This window comes from Prionailurus viverrinus, chromosome D1 (genome assembly GCF_022837055.1).
Source record: "Prionailurus viverrinus isolate Anna chromosome D1, UM_Priviv_1.0, whole genome shotgun sequence".
Classification (NCBI taxonomy): domain Eukaryota; kingdom Metazoa; phylum Chordata; class Mammalia; order Carnivora; family Felidae; genus Prionailurus; species Prionailurus viverrinus.
The window spans coordinates 73,490,473-73,510,931 of record NC_062570.1 but is presented as its reverse complement, the minus strand read 5'-3'; the positions used below and the strand labels follow the sequence as shown (position 1 = coordinate 73,510,931).

The window sequence follows — 20,459 nt, the reverse complement described above, 5'->3', positions numbered from 1 at the left end:
CTGTGTGTTATATATTTATTTTTTTAACTGTAGTTGGCACATTGTGTTCTGCATTTTTTAAAAGTCTATTTATTTTTGAGAGTGTATGGGGGGGAGGGGCAGAGAGAGAGAGGGGAAGAGAGAGGATCCCAAGCAGGCTTCACACTGTCAGTGTGGAGTCCTCTGTGGGTCTCGAACCCACAAACTGTGAGATCATGACCTGAGCCCAAATCAAGAGTCAGATGCTTAACTGACTGAGCCACCCAAGTGCCCCTTGGATGGTCTATTTAAACAATCATCATTTAAATATCTAGGGGCGCCTGGGTGGCTCAGTTGGTTAAGTGTCCAACTCGTGATTTCGGCTCACGTCATGATCTCAGGGTTCATGAGATCAAGCCCCGAGTTGGTTTCTGCGCTGTCAGCATGAAGCCTGCTTGGGATTCTCTCTCTTTCCCACTCTTTCTGCCCGTCCCCCACTTGCTCTCAAAATAAATAAACATTCAAAATAAAATAAAACCTCTAAAGGTGTGGGGGCCTGGAATCTTACCAGGCACATCCTACAAATCTCTCTTAGATTAGGATCCTGACTCAGTGTCATCAAGGTCTGGATGTAGGGCCCTTCAGTCCATTTCCCATGATGCCTGCATAAAAGGTCTAATTGATAAATAGTATTAAAGTTTAAGGACCTGTTAATGGGCCATTTTTCATCATCCTCCTGAGAATATTGAGGCCAGGCATTATTACAGAAGAAGATGAAGTACTTCTTTAAATCCTTTTGTCTAGGGGCACCTGGGTGGCTCAGTTGATTAGGCATATGACTTTGGCTAGGTCATGATCTCAAGGCTTGTGAGTTCAAGCCTTAAGGCTGGCTCTGTGCTGACAGCTCAGAGCCTGGAGTCGGCTTTAGATTCTGTCTTTGTCTTCCTCTGCCCCTCCCCTGCTCACTCATCTCTCTCTCTCTCTCTCTCTCTCTCTCTCTCTCCCTCTCTCTCTCTCTCAAATATAAATATTAAAAAAAAAAATTTTTTTTAATCCTTTTGTCTAAATTGACTCCAGTGTGCTAGGAGACAGCCCAAAGGGGTATCCTTTGGGGTTGAGGAAGTTGGTCCCATATTTAATTCCTATAAAAGAAGAGAGTACATTAACTAAGAGTCCATTACCAAAATCCCCCTTGGCTTCCAAATGGCATCCCATCAGGAATATTGCCAAAGGTTCCTGGGGTTCAGAGTGGCGGGAAGTATCCCTCATTCTCAGCCACTCTGACACCTTTGTGCCACTTGAAGCGTTGTTGGACCTTTCTTCACTTCCCTGCTGCATCCTAGGCTACAGTAGGTGACAGTGAATGGATAGAAATGCTGGAGAGATTGGGGCTGCCTCTTTCCATTTTGAAAGAGTTGATATATTTGGCAACCAATAATAATACCTTTGTTAGCATCTAGATCTAGTATCAATGGATGGAGTAGAGGTCTTGGCCTTTGTTAATATGGGGCAGCTATTTTATATCATGTTATGTGTCCTATATCTAAGTTAGAAGTACTTTCAATCTGAGGGCAGGACTGAAAACGCCAAACAGTCCATGGGGAAGGACAAATGAAAGACATGATAAAATGAAAATATGGAACTCCTGCCTAATCTGGGAAACTTTCACATGAGCTTTAGCCATAATCCAGTCCCAAGGGAGTGATCCTCCATTGGGTGAGTGCTCCACTGATCCCTTTCTGGAAGCACTCGATTAGATATATCTTGGATTTTATGCTTATCAAGGGATTACATCAGGTTTAGAAGGAAACCTTACATGGGAATCTTGAGATCGGTGGCTATCCTAACGACATATATGGCTGTCCCATGCCTAGGAAGAATACAAGTATTAAAAGAAAAGGTAAAACAGGGAAAGCCTGATTTCTGAGCCCAATGCCATTATGGCCAAAGTACTGGTGCCCAGCTGGGCGACAAGAGTTTGTCCCTTCCCGTAGTATAGCCACAAGCAAGAGGTTCTCTCCTAAGCACTCTGGCAAGACATGTTCTGAAGGGTCATACTATTCAGGACATCCCTGAAAAAGAAAAAGAACAGATGGGAAACAAAGACTAGGAGTAAAGACGACTTCTCAGGTTGTACCAGTGCTCTTGGATTCACTGTGTTGTCCTGTACGGGCCATCAAAAATGTTAGGACATCCTTGCACACAACAGTCCAAGAATTCTTGAGACATTTTATGATGCAATTTAGCAAGTTTATTAAGTAGCATGGGGACAGGACCTGTAGACAGAAAGAGCTGTACTTTTTGTTGTATGAAGCTGGTGGTGATATGCTGTGTGCTCAAGGGAGAGGGGACATGCAGGGAGTATTAGATCATAGAATTTCTACTAGTAAAACTACTTTTATAACATTTCTCTGGTGCTTATCATTCAATTCAATTCAATATTAACTATTGGTGAGATTTACAGTCAGTCATGAGACCCTTGTGTGTAGCAACCAGCATGTATTTGACCCTTAGCTTTCTGGACTAGGGTCTAGAAAAGGTGACCATTTTTCTGCTTCTGTCCCTCATTAGTTAGACTAAATGATTTCTGAGATTCCTTTCAGGAATAATATTTAAAGTTTGGAAAGTTCCCATGTAAGAGAAAGTGGACTTTTTTTTCTTTCTTTCTTTTAAAGTTTTGTATTTTGGACATAGTTCCTCAAACCAATTCATCAAGTGGAATAACTGAAAATCATAGTATTCCTGTAAAAAGAAAAAAAGATGAAATGTACTAAAAATTTCAATATATTAAGTATGTTACCATTGTGTTACATTAAGTAGTACTTTGTGCTGAATTTTAACAGACTAGTGGTAGCAAGTGCTGAAAGTTGAAATACAGAATAGCTTTACCTTAACTGTATGGAAAGGTTAAAATTAAGCAAATCCTGTTTATATTTTTCAATGTAAATTGAGAAATTCAATTTAGTAACTTAATTTTAACATCCATTGTTTCAGGTGTGCCTGGGTGGCTTAGTCAGTTAAGCGTCCAACTCTTGATTTCTGCTCAGGTCATGATCTCACGGTTCATGGATTTGAGCCCCCTATTGGGTTGTGCACTAACAGTGCAGAGCCTGCTTTGGATTCTCATTCTCTCTCTCTCTCTCTCTCTCTCTCTCTCTCTCTCTCTCTCTTTCTTCCTCCCCTGCTTATTCTCTCTTTCTCTCCCAAAATAAGTAAATAAACTTAAAAAAAAAAGTCCATTGTCCCAGAAGGTAGAACCAAGGACCAACTAGAAAGACAATTAAAAGGGGTGCCTGGGTGGCTTAGTTGGTTAAGTGTCTGACTTCAGCTCAGGTAATGATTTCACGGTCTGTGAGTTCGAGCCCCGCGTCAGACTCTGTGCTGACAGCTCGGAGCCTGGAGCCTGCTTCAGATTCTGCTGTGTCTCCCTCTCTCTGACCCTCTCCTGTTCATGCTCTGTCTTTCTCTGTCTCAAAAATAAACAAACATTAAAAAAAATTGTTTTTTAAAAAGAAAGAAAATTAAAGGAGGCTGACTTTATAGTTAAATATTGATAATAGAGCTTACAAATAACCATTTAATAATGATGGTTCCTCTCAGGTTCTCAGTTCAGTGCACTATTATCTGAAGTCTTCAATCAGAGGTTTGGTGTGCACTTATTACAAATGCTATAAAATAATTTTTATATTCAAAGGAAAGTTCTAAGCCCGTGTATTAACACTAAGATTTCATCATTTTGTTTGTGTCCATGAAGATAAAGTTTGATTTGATTTAAGCCAAAAGGAGCAGGTGAACAGAGCAGTAATAATAGACTGACTTTGGAAGTCTGTGGCACAAACAGGCATGGAGCTTTTAATCTTTCACACACCATTTTATTTAAAAACTTTTCTCTAAGATTCATATCTTTTATTTGGAAGTAAGATTGCAGTGCCTGTTCTTTATAATTACTTTACATGCTCAAGTATTCATTTCCTGTAAGAATTTTATGCTTTGTGGTAAAAACTCAGAAGGGTGTTTTTCTTCTTACTCAGCAAGCTTACTTCCTGTTTCCTTCTAGTGTCTTTTGTTAATAATAATCTAAATACTTTAGTTCAAATTTTTTGTGACCAGTACCAGGAAAAGGCAGCATGGTATTTAAAACTGTTTTATGACAACTTAAGTTTAAATCAGACTAATAGCTATAAATTTAGCTACTTTGAACAGATTGCAGAGATTTTAGTCAAATTATTTTCATGGAACTTGTTTTGCAAAGTTCTGTGGATATTGTGGATATTGGCTCTTTTTAAAAGTTAATTGTATTAACATTATAAACATACATATCTTCATTGGCAGAATGTCTATCATTAATTTTAAAGAAGAGGGAAACTTGATGGGGCACCTGAGGGGCTCAGTCGGTCAAGTGTCCGACTTGGCTCAGGTCATGATCTCGTGGTTCATGAATTCGAGCCCTGCGTCTGGCTCTGTGCTGATAGCCTGGAGCCTGGAGCCCGCTTTGGATTCTGTCTCCCTCTCTCTCTGGCCTTCCCTTGCTTGTGCTCTGTTTCTCTCTCTCTTTGAAATATAAATAAACATCAAAAAAATTTTTTTAAATGAGGGAAACTTGAACAAGATGTGATTTTTCATTGTCTAGCTGAAGGTAATACAATATTTGAATAGCTTACTGAAGACTCTGTAAAATTTTGTAAAAATTCAAATAAGAAAGTGATTAACTTTGTTCTGAATAGTAACTGACATATATATGTGGGTGGGTGTGTGGGTGTGGGTGTGCGTGTATACACACACACCCACACACACACACCCACACCCACACCCACATATATCTTTAATGGTAAAGTACATTTATTGGAAATTTGTGCGTTCAGTCTAATTTCTGGGACAATAAAGCATGAACCTTGCATTTGTGTAGGTGTAAAGCTTTCCTATATTTTTATAACTGCTTTACAAAGTATGCACTGACAGTTTTGTGAATTATTTCAAACCTCCATCACTTTCCTTAATCCACCCATTCTACCTCCTCTGGTAGATGACCTCACTAACTTTTTTTGTTTTTTTTTAAATACTGAGGTCAAGATCATTTTTAAATTCTTTTTAAGTTTTTTTTTTTTTTTTTTAAGTTTGTTTATTTATTTTGGGAGCGTGTAGAGAACCAGTGGGGTAGGGGCAGAGGGGAGAGCATGACAGAAGATCCGAAACAGACTTTGTGTTGACAGCAGAGAACCTGATGTGGAGCTTGAACCATGAGATCATGACCTGAGCTGAAGTCAAATGCTTAATGAACTGAGCCACCTAGGGGCTCCTAAAGTTTGTATGTATGTATGTATGTATGTATTTATTTATTTATTTTGAGAGAGAGAGAGAGAGAGAGTTCACACATGTGCGAATGGGGGAGGGGCAGGGAGGGAGGGAGAGAGAGGATCCTAAGTGGGCTCCATGATGTCAGCATGGATCCTGATGCAGGGCTCGAAACCATGAACCGTGAAACCTGAGTTGAAACCAAGAGTCCGACGCTTAACCGACTGAGCCACCCAGGTGCCCCAAGACCTTTCTTTGTATGGACTTGCCAACCTCAGATTTGCCTCTTCTTTCTGGTTTGGATGTAAGAGACATTCCTTCCATTTTCCAAAACTTAACTCTTTCCCCTTTTCTTGTTCCTGTCTCCCCAGAGTATTTTCTACCATTACTCTTTAAAGAAGAATTTGTACTTACTGCCTTTCCAGTCTCTCACCATCTTCTCTTATTTTTATCATATTGCAGAAACTTGTTTCTGGTAAAATGAATACTAATTGCCAATCTGGTGACCATATTCACTATCCAGCCATCAAACATTAATCTGTGTTTGTCTGTAAGGGTGTTTCTGGATGAGATTAACATTTGAATCAGTACACTGAGTGCTCTCCCTCATGTGGGTGGACCTCATCCAACCAGTTGAAGGCCTGAAGAGAGTGAGAGAGCAAAGTGGCTGACCCTACTGCAAATAAGGGGAAATTCGGCCAGCCTGACTGCCTTTGAGCTAGATAGAACGTGTGTTTTTTCCTGTCTTTGGACTCCCCACTGAAACATCAACTCTTCCCGGATCTTGATTCTGCTGGATTAAGATGGGAACTATACCATTGTCTCTGGGGTCTCTAATTTGCCAGCTGCAGAACTTGAGACTTGTCAGCCTCTATAATCACAGGAGCCAATATCTTACAGTAAATCTCTTTATTTATGTGTACATATGGGATATTGCACTCTTGTTCATCTTGATGGATACCTACAGCCATTAGCAGACAGAAATTTCCCTGTAGAAAATTGCAGCAATTGGATGATCCTCATCAAGTATATGTCTTTAGGTCTGGAATAGAGTATTTCTAGGGGTGCCTGGGTGGCTCAATTGGTTAAGCCTCCGACTCAATTTCAGTTCAGGTCATGATCTCGTGGTTCGTGAGTTTGAGTCCTGTGTCCAGCTCTGCACTGAGAGTGCAGAGCCTGCTTGGGATTCTTTCTGTCTCTCCTCTCTCTTTGCCCCTTGCCTGCACACACATGGACATTGTGCTCTCTCAAAATAAATAAATTTTAAAAATATATATATTTCTGGATGGTGACCAAACAACTACATGGATTTACAAACCCAAAATATTTACTAGAAAACTCATTATTTTCTCCTGGACAGACCTCTTCTTTTGTTGTTCTGTATATCAGATAATGGTGTTAGCAGTCTTTTCTTATTTTTCTCTTCATTCATTGAACACTATTTGAGGATACGATGTATGTGTTACAAATTAATCATTCACAGACCTAATCCTTAAAGAACTTGGGTTAGAAGGAAGAGACAAGATGTGTGTGCATATAACTATAGTACAAAATAGAAAGCCTTGAATGCTACATAAAAGTTTGTGTAAAATCAATGGAGAAAAGAGATGATTTGATGCCTAGGTTATTTGGAGTGTGAGGGAGGGATTTTGGGGTAAGAGTTGAAGGAATCGGTGTAATATTAAAAATTTTTTTTCTTGTTTTTGTTTCAAAAAAATGGAGAAAAACAAAACATCTAATGTTAATGTGTGAGATGACACATTGGCAGCTTAACTGTTTTTTACTTTGTAAAGCCAAAGTAAAAACAGAACATTTTGAGTTAACTTTTCAGGTGTTGTTATTATCTTGATAATAATCAAGGACTGTAGCTAGTTATATAGTCTATTTCTATACCGTCAGTTGAAACCTGTAATAACCTTGAAAGGAAGGGCCTGATTCATGAAAGGCAGTAAAAAATACAATTTTTTGGTTAAAAAAAGTCTATAAATGCCCGTAAGGAGATTCAAAATTTGGTAATAAGTAAAACATAAAAAAGAAAGAAAGAAAGAAAGAAAGAATTATTGGGTCAAGAAAAATACAGGTTTTCTGTAGCATTGCTCCTGCAGAGGTCATAATGTTGTTTTTCTTGTGTTTCCCTCCCTCTCTCCCTTTCAAAATTTTATTTAAATTCTAGTTAGGGGTGCCTGGGTGGCTCACTCAGTTAAGCATCTGACTTCAGCTCAGGTCATGATCATAGTTCCTGGTTTCAAGCCCTGCTTTGGGCTCTGTGCTGACAGCTTGGAGCCTGGAGTCTGCTTCAGATTCTGTATCTCCCTCTCTCTCTCTCTCTCTCTCTGTCCCTTCCTTGCTCACACCCTGTCTCTCTCAAAAATAAATAAACATTTAAAAAAATTAAATTCTAGTTAGTCAACCTACAGTACAATATCGGTTTCAGGAGTAGAATCCAGTGATTCATCACTTACATACAACATCCGGTGCTCGTCATAACAAGTGCACTCCTTAGTACCTACCCATCATCCCTCTAGCCTATCCCCCACCCACCTCTCTCCATTTACCCTGTTTGTTCTCTGTCTTTAAGAGTCTCTCATTGTGGGCGCTTGGGTGGCTCAGTCGTTTAAACCTCTGACTTCGGCTCAGGTCATGATCTCACAGTTCCTGAGTTCAAGCCCCATGTCAGACTCTGTGCTAATAGCTCAGAGTCTGGAGCCTGCTTCAGATTCTGTGTCTCCCTCTGTCTGTGCCCCTCCCCTGCTCATACTCTTTCTCTCTCTAAAAAATAAATATTAAAAAAATTAAAAAAAAATGAGTCTCTTGTCGTTTGTTTCCCTTCTTTTTTCTCCTCCCTCCCATATGTTCATCTGTTTTGTTAATTTCCACATGAGGAAAATAATGTTATTTGTCTTTCTCTGACTTATTTTGCTTAGCATACATAATACACTCTAGCTCCATTCACATCTTTGCAAATGGCAAGATTTCATTCTTTTTGATGGCTGAGTAATATTCCATTGTGTGTGATTGTGTGTGTGTGTGTGTGTGTGTGTGTGTGTGTGTGTGTACACGTACACACACACCCACGTCTTTATTCATCAGTCAGTGGACCTTTGGGCACTCTCCATAACTTAGCTGTACTCCTTCGAATCTGTATTTTTGTGTCCTTTGGATAAATACCAAGTAGTGCTGATCGTAGGGTGCTTCTGTTTTTATCTTTTAAAAATTATTTATTTATTTTTGAGAGAAAGCGTGAGTGAGTGAGGGGCAGGGAGAGAGAATCCCATGAAGTGCAGAGAGGGAGAGAGAGTGCAGAGCCCAGAGAGGGGCTTGAGCTCATGAACTGTGAGATCATGACCTGAACTGAAGTCAGATGCTTAACCAACTGAGCCATTCAGGCACCCCTATTATTAACTTTTTGAGGAACCTCCATACTGTTCTCCAGAGTAGCTGCACCAGTTTGCATTGCCACCAGCAGTGCAAGAGGGTTTCCCTTTTTCCAAACCATCACCAGGATCTGTTCTTGTGTTGTTTATTTTCGCCATTCTGACAGCTGTGAGGTGGTATTTAATTGTGGTTTTGATTTGTATTTCCCTGATGATGAGCTATGTTGAGCATCTTTTCATGTGTCTGTTAGCCATTTGGATGTCTTCTTTGGAAAAGTGAACTTGTCTTCTCATATCTTAACTGGACTATTTGTTTTTTGGGTGTTGAGTTTGCTAAGTTCTTTATAGATTTTTGATACTAACCCTTTATCCAATATGTCATTTGCAAATACCTTCTCCCATTCCATAGGCTGCCTTTTAGTTTTGTTGATTGCTTCCTGTGCTGTGCAGAAGCCTTTTATCTTGATGAAGTCCCAAAAGTTTATTTTTACTTTTATTTCTCTTGCTTCTGGCAACATGTCTAGTAAGTTGCTATGGACGAGGTCAAAGAGGTTGCTGCCTGTGTTCTCTAGGATTTTGATGGTTTCCTGTCTCAGATTTAGGTCTTTTCATTCATTTTGAATTTATTTTTGTATATGGTATAAGCAAGTGGTCCAGTTTCATTCTTATGTGTGTTGCTGTCCAGTTTTCCCAGCACCATTTGTTGAAGAGACTTTTTTTCCATTGGATATTCCTTCCTGCTTTGTCAAAGATTAATGACCACATAGTTCTGGGTCCATTTCTGGATTTTCTGTTCTGTTCTGTTGATCTATGTGTCTGTTTTTATGCCAGTATCATACTGTTTTGATGACTACAGCAGCTTTATAATATAGCTTGAAATCCAGAATTGTGATGTCTCTAGTTTTGCTTTTCTTTTTCAGGATTGCTTTGGCTATTCAGGGCCTTTTGTGGTTCCATACAAATTTTAGGATTGTTCTAGCTTTGTGAAAAATGCTGGTGGTATTTTAATGGGCATTGCATTAAATGTGTAGATTGCTTTGGGTAGTATAGACGTTTTGACAATGTTTGTTCTTCCAATCCATGAGCATGGAATGCCTTTCCATTTCTTTGTGTCCTCTTCAATGTCTTTCACGAGTTTTTGATAGTTGTTAGAGTACAGATCTTTTACCTCTTGGTTAACTTTATTCCTGGTATCTAATTGTTTTTGGTGCTATTACAAATGGGATCAATTCCTTGCTTTCTTTTTTTGCTGTTTCATTATTTCTGTATAGAATTGCAACCATTTCTTTCTTTTAAAAAAATTTTTTTTTCAATGTTTATTTTTGAGAGACAGAGACAGAGCATGAGCACAGGAGGGGCAGAGAGAGAGGGAGACACAGAATCTGAAGCAGGCTCCAGGATCAGCTGTTAGCACAGAGCCTGATGCGGGGCTCCAACTCACAGACCACGAGATCAAAGAGGTTTTTGCCTGCTTTCTCCTCGAGGATTTTGATGGCTTCCTGTGTTACATTTAGGTCTTTCATCCATTTTGAGTTTATTTTTGTGTCTGGTGTAAGAAAGTGGTCCAGTTTTCCCTGCATGTCGTTGTCCAGTTTTCCCAGCACCACTTGCTGAAGAGACTGTCTTTATTCCATTGGATATTCTTTCCTGCTTTGTCAAAGATTAGTTGGCCATACGTTTGTGGGTCCATTTCCAGGTTCTCTATTCTGTTCCATTGATCTGAGTGTCTGTTCTTGTGCCAGTTCCATACTGTCCTGATGATTACAGCTTTGTAGTATAGCTTGAAGTCTGGGATTGTGATGCCTCCTGCTTTGGTTTTCTTTTTCAAGATTGCTTTGGCTGTCCGGGGTCTTTTCTGGTTCCATACACATTTTAGGATTATTTGTTCTAGCTCTGTGAAGAATGCTGGTGTTATTTTGATTGGGATTGCATTGAATATGTAGATTGCTTTGGGTAGTATCAACATTTTAACAATATTTGTTCTTCCTATCCAGGAGCATGGAATTTTTTTCCATTTTTTTGTGTCTTCTTGAGTTTCTTTCATAAGCTTTCTATAGTTTTCAGTGTATAGATTTTTCACCTCTTTGGTTAGATTTATTCCTAGGTATTTTACAGTGTTTTGTGCAACTGTAAATGGGATCGGTTCCTTGATTTCTCTTTCTGTCGCTTCATTGTTGGTGTATAGGAATGCAACCGATTTCTGTGCGTTGATTTTATGTCCTGCAACTTGCTGAATTCATGAATCAATTCTAGCAGTTTTTTGGTGGAATCTTTTCAGTTTTCCATATAGAGTATCACGTCATCTACAAAGAGTGAAAGTTTGATCTCCTCCTGGCCGATTTGGATGCCTTTTATTTCTTTGTGTTGTCTGATTGCCGAGGCTAAGACTGCCAATACTATGTTGAATAATGGTGGCGAGAGTGGACATCCCTGTCTTGTTCCTGACCTTAGGGGGAAAGCTCTCAGTTTTTCCCCATTGAGGATGATGTTAACGTTGGGTCGTTCATATATGGCTTTTATGATCTCGAGGTATGCTCCTTCTATCTCTACTCTCTTAAGGGTTTTTATCATGAAAGGATGCTGTATTTTGTCAAATGCTTTCTCTGCATCTATTGAGAGGATCATATGGTTCTTGTCCTTTCTTTTATTGATGTGATGAATCACGTTAATTGTTTTGCAGATATTGAACCAGTCCTGCATCCCAGGTATAAATCCTACTTGGTTGTGGTGAATAATTTTTTTAATGTATTGTTGGAGTCAGTTGGCTAATATCTTGTTGAGGATTTTTGCATCCATGTTCATCAGGGAAATTGGTCCCTAGTTCTCCTTTTTAGTGGGGTCTCTGTCTGGTTTTGGAATCAAGGTAATGCTGGCTTCATAGAAAGAGTTTGGAAATTTTGCTTCCATTTCTATTTTTTGAAACACCTTCAAGAGAATAGGTGTTAACTCTTCTTTGAATGTTTGGTAGAATTCCCCTGGAGAGTCATCTGGCCCTGGACTCTTGGTTTTTGGGAGATTTTTTATTACTAATTCAATTTCCTTAATGGTTATGGGTCTGTTCTAATTTTCTATTTCTTCCCGTTTCAGTTTTGGTAGTGTATATGTTTCTAGGAATTTGTCCATTTCTTCCAGACTGCCCATTTTATTGGCATATAATTGCTCATAATGTTTGTTTTTATTAAAAAACATTTTTTTAAAACTTTTATTCCTTTTTGAGAGACAGAGAGTGAGTGGGAGAGGGACAGAGAGAGAGGCAGACACAGAATCTGAACCAGGCTCCAGGCTCTAGGCTGTCAGCACAGACCCCAACGTGGGACTCGAACTCATGAACTGTGAGATCATGACATGAGCTGAAGTCAGACGCTAAACCGACTGAGCCACCCACGCACCTCCAATTTCTTTGCTTGTTATGGTGTGTTCAAATTTTCTATTTATTCCTGTTTCAGTGTTGGTAGTTTGTATGTTTCTAGGAATTTATCCATTTCTTCCTGGTTGCACAGTTTGTTTACATATAATTTTTCATAATCTCTTATAATTGTATTCTGTGGTGTTGGTTGTGATCTCTCCCCTTTCATTCCTGATTTTATTTTTTTGGGTCATTTTTGATACATCTGGCTAAGAGTTTATCAATTTTATTAATTCTTTGAAAGAACCAGCTCTTAGTTTGATTGATCTGTTCTGTGTTTTTTGTTTGTTTCTATATCATTTACTTCTGCTCTAGTCTTTATTATTTTTCTTCTGCTGCTGGCTTTAGTCTTTGTTGTTCCTTTTGTAGCTCTTTTAAGTGTCAGGTTAGGTAATGTGTTTGAGACCTTTTGTGCTTCTTGATGTAGCCTGTATTGCAATATACTTCCCTCTTAGGACTGACTTTGCTGCATCCCAAAGGTTTTGGATTGTCTTGTTGTCATTTTCTCTCTCTTTTTTTTTTAAATTAAAACAATTTTTAATGTTTATTTATTTTGAGAGAGAGCGAGTGAGCAGGGGAGGGGCAGAGAGAGAGGGCAAGGGAGAGAGAATCCCAAGCAGGCTCCATGCTGTCAGCACAGAGCCTGACGTGGGGCTTGAACTCAAAACCATGTGATCATGACCTGAGCTAAAATCAACAGTCAGATGCTCAACTAACTGAGCCATCTAGGCACCCCTCGTGTTTTCATTTTCATTTGCTTCCATGTACTTTTTAATTTCCTCTTTAATTTCCTGGTTAATCCATTCATTCTTTAGTAGAATGTTCTGTAACCTCCACGTATTTGTGGTCTTTCCAAATTTTTTTCTTGTGGTTGATTGCAAGTTTCATAGTGTTGTGATCTGAAAATATGCATGGTATGATCTCACTCTTTTTTTTTTTTACTTGTTGAAGGCCAATTTGTGATCCAGTATGTGATCTATTTTGGAGAATGTTATGTGTGCCCTTGAAAAGCATGGTTATTCTGCTGCTTTAGGATGGAATGTTCTGAATACCTGTTAAGTCCATCTGCTCCAGTGTGTCCTTCAAAGCCATTGTTTCTTTGTTGATTTTCAGCTTAGATGAAATTTCCATTGTTGTGAGTGGGGTATAGTCACCTACTATTATTGTATTATTTCAATGAGTTTCTTTATGTTTGTTGTTATTTGATTAATATATTTGGGTGCTTCCAAGTTGGGGCCATAAATATTTACAATTGTTAGATCTTCTTGACGGATAGACCCCTTAATTATGATTTAATTCTTCACCGTCTCTTTTTACAGTCTTTGGTTTAAAATCTGTTTTGTCTAGGGGCCCCTGGGTGGCTCAGTTGGTTGAGCATCTGACTTCAGCTCAGGTCATGATCTCATGGTCTGTGGGTTCGAGCCCCGCATTAGGTTCTGTGCTGACAGCTCAGAGCCTGGAGCCTGCTTCGGATTTGTGTCTCCCTCTCTCTCTCTGTTCCTTCCCCATTTGTACCCTATCTCTCTCTCTCAAAAATAAATAAAGACTAAAAAAAAATTGTAAATCTAGTTTGTCTGATACAAATATGGTTCCTCTGACTTTTTTTTTTTTTTTTTTGGCATTCATTAGCATGATAGATGTTTCTCCATCCTTTCATTTTCAATCTGCCAATGGCTTTAGGTCTAAAATGAGTCCCTTGTAGGCAGCATATAGATGGGTGTTGTCTTTTTATTCATTCTGTTACCCCATGTCGATTTACATTCAGGGTGATTATTGAAAGATACAAGTTTAGTACCACTGTGTTACCTGTAAAGTTGGTGTTTCTGGTGATGTTCTTCCAGTCTTTGTTGCTTTTGGTCTTCTCCACCCCCACTCAAAGAATCCCTCTTAATATTGCTTGCAGGGCTGGTTTAGTGGTCAAAACTCCTTTAGTTTTTGTCTGGGAAACTCTTTATTTCTCTTTCTCTCTCTCTCTTTTTTTAATGTTTATCCATTTTTTTGAAAGAGTGAGAGAGAGCGCAAGTGGGGGAGGGGCAGCGAGAGAGGAAGTCACAGAATCTGAAGCAGGCTCCAGGCTCAGAGCAGTCATGTCAGCACAGAATTGGATGCGGGGCTTGAACTCATAAACCGTGAAATCAAGACCTGAGCCAAAGTTGGATGCTCAACAGACTGAGCCACCCAGGCACCCCTCTTATTCTATCCCCCCACCCCCTTTTCTATTCTCAATAGTGGCCTTGCTGCATAGCGTATTCTTGGCTGTATATTTTTCCCATTCAGTGTATTGAATGTGGATATCCTGTCACTCCCATCTGGCCTACTGAGTTTCTGTGGACAGATCTGTTTGTGAACCTGATCTGTTTTCCCTTGTAGGTTAAGAACTTTTTTTTCCCTCGCTACTTTCAGGATTCTTTCCTTGTCTGTGATATACCTTCGTGTTGGCTGGCTTTTGTTTAATTTAATGAGAGTTTTCTGTGCTTCTTTGACGTCTGTGTCTTTCCCCAGATTAGGGAAGTTTTCAGCTATAATTTGCTCACATAAACCTTTTGTCCCTTTTTCTGTCTCTATAAATCTGGGACTCCAATAAAAGGAATGTTATTTCATTTTAATAAGTCACTGAGTTCCCTTAAGTATACCTTCATGAACTGTTACCTTTGTTTCACTCTTCTTTTCAGCCTCATAATTTCTCATAATTTTATCTTCTACATCACTAATTTACTCCTCTGCCTCGTCCATCCTCACTGCCATGGCATCTGTTTGGGTTTGGATTTTGGTTATAGCATTTTTAATTTTGGCCTGACTAGATTTTAGCTCTTTTATCTCTGCAGTAAGGGATTCTCTAGTGTCTTCTGTGCTTTTTTTCAAGCCCAGCTAGAATCCTTATAATTGCTGTTTTAAATTCTAAGACATGTTATATCTTTATCGATTAAATCCCTGGCTGTCATTTCTTCCTGTTCTTTCTTTTGGGGTGAATTCTTCTGTCTTTGCATTTTGAAGGAAGAAAAAATAATAAAATAAAAATTAAAAAAAAAATTAAATAAAGGAAGCTAGATCCTAGGTGTGCTTTGGTCTGCTTAAGAGGAGCTTGATAGAAAAAAAGGAAAAAGAAAAAAATTGTAATTAAAATAAAAAATAAAATCAAATAAAAAATTTGCTGCTTCTGTATCTAAGAATAGAAACACACACACAAAATGAACAAATGAACAAACAAGAAAAACCCAAATGAATTTATATACAGTTTCCCCTAGAGCTGAAACTTTGTAGCACTCTGCGATCAGTAGTTCTAGGTGTGGAGGTGATTTGTACTAGTCTTCTGGAGGAGGGCCTGTTGCTCTAAATTTCAGGTCAACTTGCCCTAGTGGGGATGTACCTGGAAGGCACAGGTGGCGGGGCTTGGTGCAACAGTTCCATTCTCCACTTGGTGGCACTGTTTAACTCACTGGCGTCTATCAGTATTGGTGTGCTAATGGTAAAAATGGTTTCTCCCCGCTCTCTAGTCTCCAGAGTGGGAATTTCATGCCATCACAGACATGCAGTCAGTTACCTCTCTTGTGTCCCTTGCTTCTGTCAGCTCCGCGCCTTCCCCGTTTGTGTCCAAGCTGTCCACCTGTCAGGCATGCCTGTGTTTCATAACCCCACACTTCAGAGACCCCTGTGGCTCTGTCCTGCACTGATACTCTGGGGGAGGATTTTGCCTTGCCGTGGATGGTGCAGTCTTGTCCCAGAAAATGTTCATGCAGTCACTCAGCAGCTCAGAGTTTATGGTATATCTTGCAACACACAGCTGGAGCCAGGTTTTGCTGCCCTTTGCTGCTAGCTGTCCTTGTTCCTATACAGGTGAACAGGGAAGCTCTTTGGTGCCTGCAGGGTCTTTGCCCCACAGAGAGTCTGTCTGTATTGCCTCTACGAGATGTACTCCAGACAGGGAAACTGCTTCTCCCTGTGCCACCCAGGGGATCCTCAGACTGCTTCCGTCTCCTGGCTTCCTCACCTGATCACCACCAGGTGCTGACCTCCAAACTTTAGATTTTACACTCTGCTGTTTTTTTTTTTTTTTTTTTTTAATTTTTTTTTTCAACGTTTATTTATTTTTGGGACAGAGAGAGACAGAGCATGAACGGGGGAGGGGCAGAGAGAGAGGGAGACACAGAATCGGAAACAGGCTCCAGGCTCCAGGCTCTGAGCCATCAGCCCAGAGCCCGACGCGGGGCTCGAACTCACGGACCGCGAGATCGTGACCTGGCTGAAGTCGGACGCTTAACCGACTGCGCCACCCAGGCGCCCCACACTCTGCTGTTTTTAAAAGCTGGTGGTATTGAGACCCTTTCCTTTTCCCCTGTCAGTGGTTTTGGGGAATGGTTTTCTTATGCAGTCCCCTGTGTATTTTTCATGCTTTCTTTCTAGCTACTTTCAGGGGGAGTGCATTTCTTTAAAAATTTTTTTTTTTAATGTTTATTTTTGGAGGAGAGACAGACAGAGTGTAGGCAGGGGAAGGGCAGAGAGAGAGGGAGACACAGAATTCAAAGTAGGCTCCAGGCTCTGAGCTGTCAACACAGAGCCCAAAGTGGGGCTTGAACCCATGAACCGGGACATCATGACCTGAGCCAAAGTCAAACTTAACCAACAGAACCACCCAGGTGCTCCTGGGGGAGTGCATTTCTTGCATGACTCTGGCATGCTGCTCAGTCTCCCCCTCGCTCCCCACGTCCTCTCTGCAAAAAGGGCCTGTTCCCCTCTGTGGCATGGGTGCTCTTCTCTCCCCCAATTCACCTCTCCACACCACATACCTTCAGGTACTCTCTCCCAAATTATGCATATTGTTCTGTTAATCCTCAGATCAATTTCCTAGGTGTTCAAAATGGTTTGATGTTGGTCTAGCTGTGTTCAAGTGATGAGACATGCTCAGAGTCCTCTTACTATGCCATTTTAACTCCTTCTCTCCTTTTTTTAAGTTTATTTATTTTGAAGGAGAAAGAAAAGGAACACCAGCAGGGGAGGGGCAGAGAGAAAGGGAAAGAGAGAGAATCTCAAGCAGGCTCCACACTGTCAATGTGGAGCCTGATGCAGGGCTCGAACTCAAACTAAATCCAGAGTTGGATGCTTAAATGACTGAGCCACCCACGTACCCCTATCATTTTGTTTTTAAGTTTTTTTAGGGAGACTTTTTTGAGAGGTAGAAGGGCAGAGTGATTAAGCATATGATTCTGAAGCTAGGCTGCCTGGTTTGAAATACTATGATTATATTAGTTCTCTGACTTGTGTTAATTAATTTCTCTGTGTCTCATGTTTTAATCTGTAAAATGGGGATAATAATATTACCCACCTACTAGAGATTTGTGGGAAATAAATAATACATATAGCCCTGTGTCAGGCTCTGCGCTGACAGTGCAGAGCCTGCTTGGGATTCTCTCTCTCCCTGTCTCTCTGCCCCTCCTCTCTCTCTCTGTCTCTGTCTCTCTCTCTCTCTCTCTCTCTCAAGATAAATGATAAATAAACTTAAAAAAATACATACATACTTGTAAATTTCTTATAGCAGAACTTGACGTGTAGTAAATGCTCAGTAATTGATAGATTTTTTTGTTGTTGGTAAAATGCATTTAACCAAAATACCATCTTAAACATTTCTAGGTGTACAGTTCAGTGGTATTAAATCCATTCACATTTTGTTGTACAGCCATCGCCACCATCCACCCACAGAAGTCTTATAAAACAGAAACTGTACTTTAAAAAAAATAACTCTTCCTTTCCCAAATTGAACCAATGGTTGAGTGCCTTCTGAACTGGATATAAAGTTCTGTAAAAATACAACATTCAATAAAATCAGATTTTTGTCTTCAAAGGGCTTTCTTTCCACATTAGGACGAATGTCAAACAGGATGTGATGATACGGTATTTGGTTCAGACTAAGTACTTAGAACTGATAAGATGGGGGGAATTGTTTCATGCTGAATAATCATAAAGGGCACGGTAGATGAAGTAGCATTTTGTTGGGCCTTAAGAAAATAATAGATTTTGACTTGGATTGTGAGGGCAGCCATTGAAGACTAAAACAGATTCAGAGGCAGGATAGTTCAGCTTGTGTTTTATAGGAACAAGATATGATTCAAGCTAATTGGTTTATGTTACAGTGCTTGTCTCTATAACACAAATTAGCTTATGTAATTGGTAAATATGAGTTTGATGGTAAATTGGAGAGGTGGCATTAGTTCAAACATAATCTTTTCCAACATGGTAACGTTTTATAACAATCAAGAACAAACTTTCTCACAATTAAAGAGAAAGCCTTAGTAATATGAGAAAATATTAAGGAAAAAACTGAAAATCCTGTAGAAGCATTATCTTTCAGTGAAAATGGTGGTTGAAGGAATGGCTTCAAGAACGGTTCCATATTCCACAAGTGTTAAACTGTCTGGTGAAGCTGTAACTACAGAAAAGAAGCTGTGAATTCATTTCTCTTTGCATTATGAACTTACCTGAAAACATCTACATCTTAGATTATATTTTTAACTCCACTGAAATTGGTCTTGAATAGAAGCAAATGCCCTCAAGAACCCATATCACAGGGACACCTGGGTGGTTCAGTCCGTTAAGCATTCAACTCTTGATTTCAGCTCAGGACATGATCTCACAGTTGGTGAGTTCGAGCCCTGCATCGGGCTGGGCTTTGTGCTGACAGAGCGCGGAGACTGCTTGGTATTGTGTCCCTCTCTCTCTGCTCCGCCCCACTTTGCTCTATCTTTCTCAAAATAAATAAAAATAAACTTAAAAAAAAAAAAGATCCATATCACAAATGAAGGAGCAGGAGTTCCAGGGTTTCAGGCTTCAAAGGATCGAAGACCATAATGCTAGGTGCAGATTCAAGTGGAGATTTAATTGTGCAGATATTTCGATAAGGACTTGTTATGTTAGTTAAGGCTTTGATTACAAAGTTACACTGATTTTGAATAGTTTGCCTTAACTCTGTTTTTCCCATGAGTTGTGTTATTTTTAGTTGTGATTTTCTAGAACTCAAGGCTTGTTTTGTTTTGTTTTTCCCCTTAAATGTTCAATTCACATTCTAGCAGAAAGGGCTCTGACACCTTGTAAAAGAAGGAAATTCATAAAGGAATTGTTACCCTAAATTTTCAGTAATTTTTCTGACAAGATCTTGCCATGGTCATTGAAGTTCATTACAATTCTTGAAATGTATATACTGTATTTTCATTCACTAATTTCAAATTGAAAATGTTCCGATTTTAATTTAGTTAATTTCAATTAACTTAATTTTAAAGGAAATGCTGTTTGGCTGTGCTTGGGTGGTGAATTTATCTCATTAAAATATTGCACACAAAGTTAGGTCAGACAAACTTACCTTTTGAAGGGCTATCATGATGTTTGCATAAATTTACTAACATGGAAGATGCTCGCTAACTCCTAAAAGTCATTCTCTTATGTAAAGAACTAGCTGCTTTCTTGGAATTTGGGGCCACAGTTGAATATATAGAATTCCTGGTAACTAGAGGAGTCCCAAATGGGTTTGATCTCTTTACTTTTTTAAAACAGAGGGTAGTCCTTTAAATCATTTAGTCTTGCTGAAGCATTTATGTCAGGAAGATTTTGATTGGAAATATCTTTAGCATTCTATTCTTACTGACCATTACAAAGTACAGCCTATTTCTACTTTGGAGCAAGTAAGACCAGTGAACTTCAAGGCTTAGCTGGTATTACTTTTACAAAGACAGAAATCTATAATTTAAAAACTTTGTTACTGATACGATTTATATTTCCCTCCATGTCTTTGTACACACTTTTGTAAAAATGTGTTTATGCTGTGGTGCTTCTTAACATCTGGGGATCTTTTACTTTTGAAATAAAAACATTTTTTTGATTACAGAAAGACCCAAGTGGGACCACTAGTTTGTCAACTGGAAGTTCTCTTCTACAAGAAATTGAAGTACAGAATGAAGAAGTAGCTGCTTTTTGTCAATCCATTACAAAGTAAGGAATTTTTCTTTATAAATTAAAGATTTTTTAAAATTAAATACTTGCTTTTAAAAAGTTAACTTGAAAACAAGCTTAATACTAATCATTCTAAAATTTAAAAAAAAAAGTTAATTATTTTCTCCCTGTGGCTGAAATTTCAAGACCACTAATTGGCACATTAACACCGACTACAGTTGAACCTATATCCTTATCTCTTAGGTTTGTAAGTATTTAGAAGAAAAAATGAGTTCAGATGGAGGACTTCTGATTCTATCAACCAGTGAAAATATGGCTTAAACATATATAAGCTTTGGTACACTCAGAAAATACCTGTTTTTGTTTTTTAGGGAGACTTAATACCCTGAAAACTTTCTAGCATTCAAAATACTGCTCTTCCTGTTTAAGAGATGCTATTATAACGGTCAAGATTAGGGGAACACGTATTTTCCTGAAGGTTAGAAAAATGCATT

At 39.1% G+C, this 20,459-nt stretch overlaps 1 protein-coding gene across 2 annotated transcripts in view; it reads left to right on the top strand.

Annotated features, from left to right (window-relative positions):
* The window catches only part of PIK3C2A (phosphatidylinositol-4-phosphate 3-kinase catalytic subunit type 2 alpha), a 125,979-nt gene that overhangs the window by 36,723 nt on the left and 68,797 nt on the right, over positions 1-20,459 (top strand). For both annotated transcript variants that reach the window (XM_047877140.1, XM_047877139.1), the window contains exon 3: positions 19,901-20,004. In XM_047877140.1, coding sequence (XP_047733096.1) covers positions 19,901-20,004 — 104 coding nt within the window. The remainder of the gene's footprint in view (positions 1-19,900; positions 20,005-20,459) is intronic.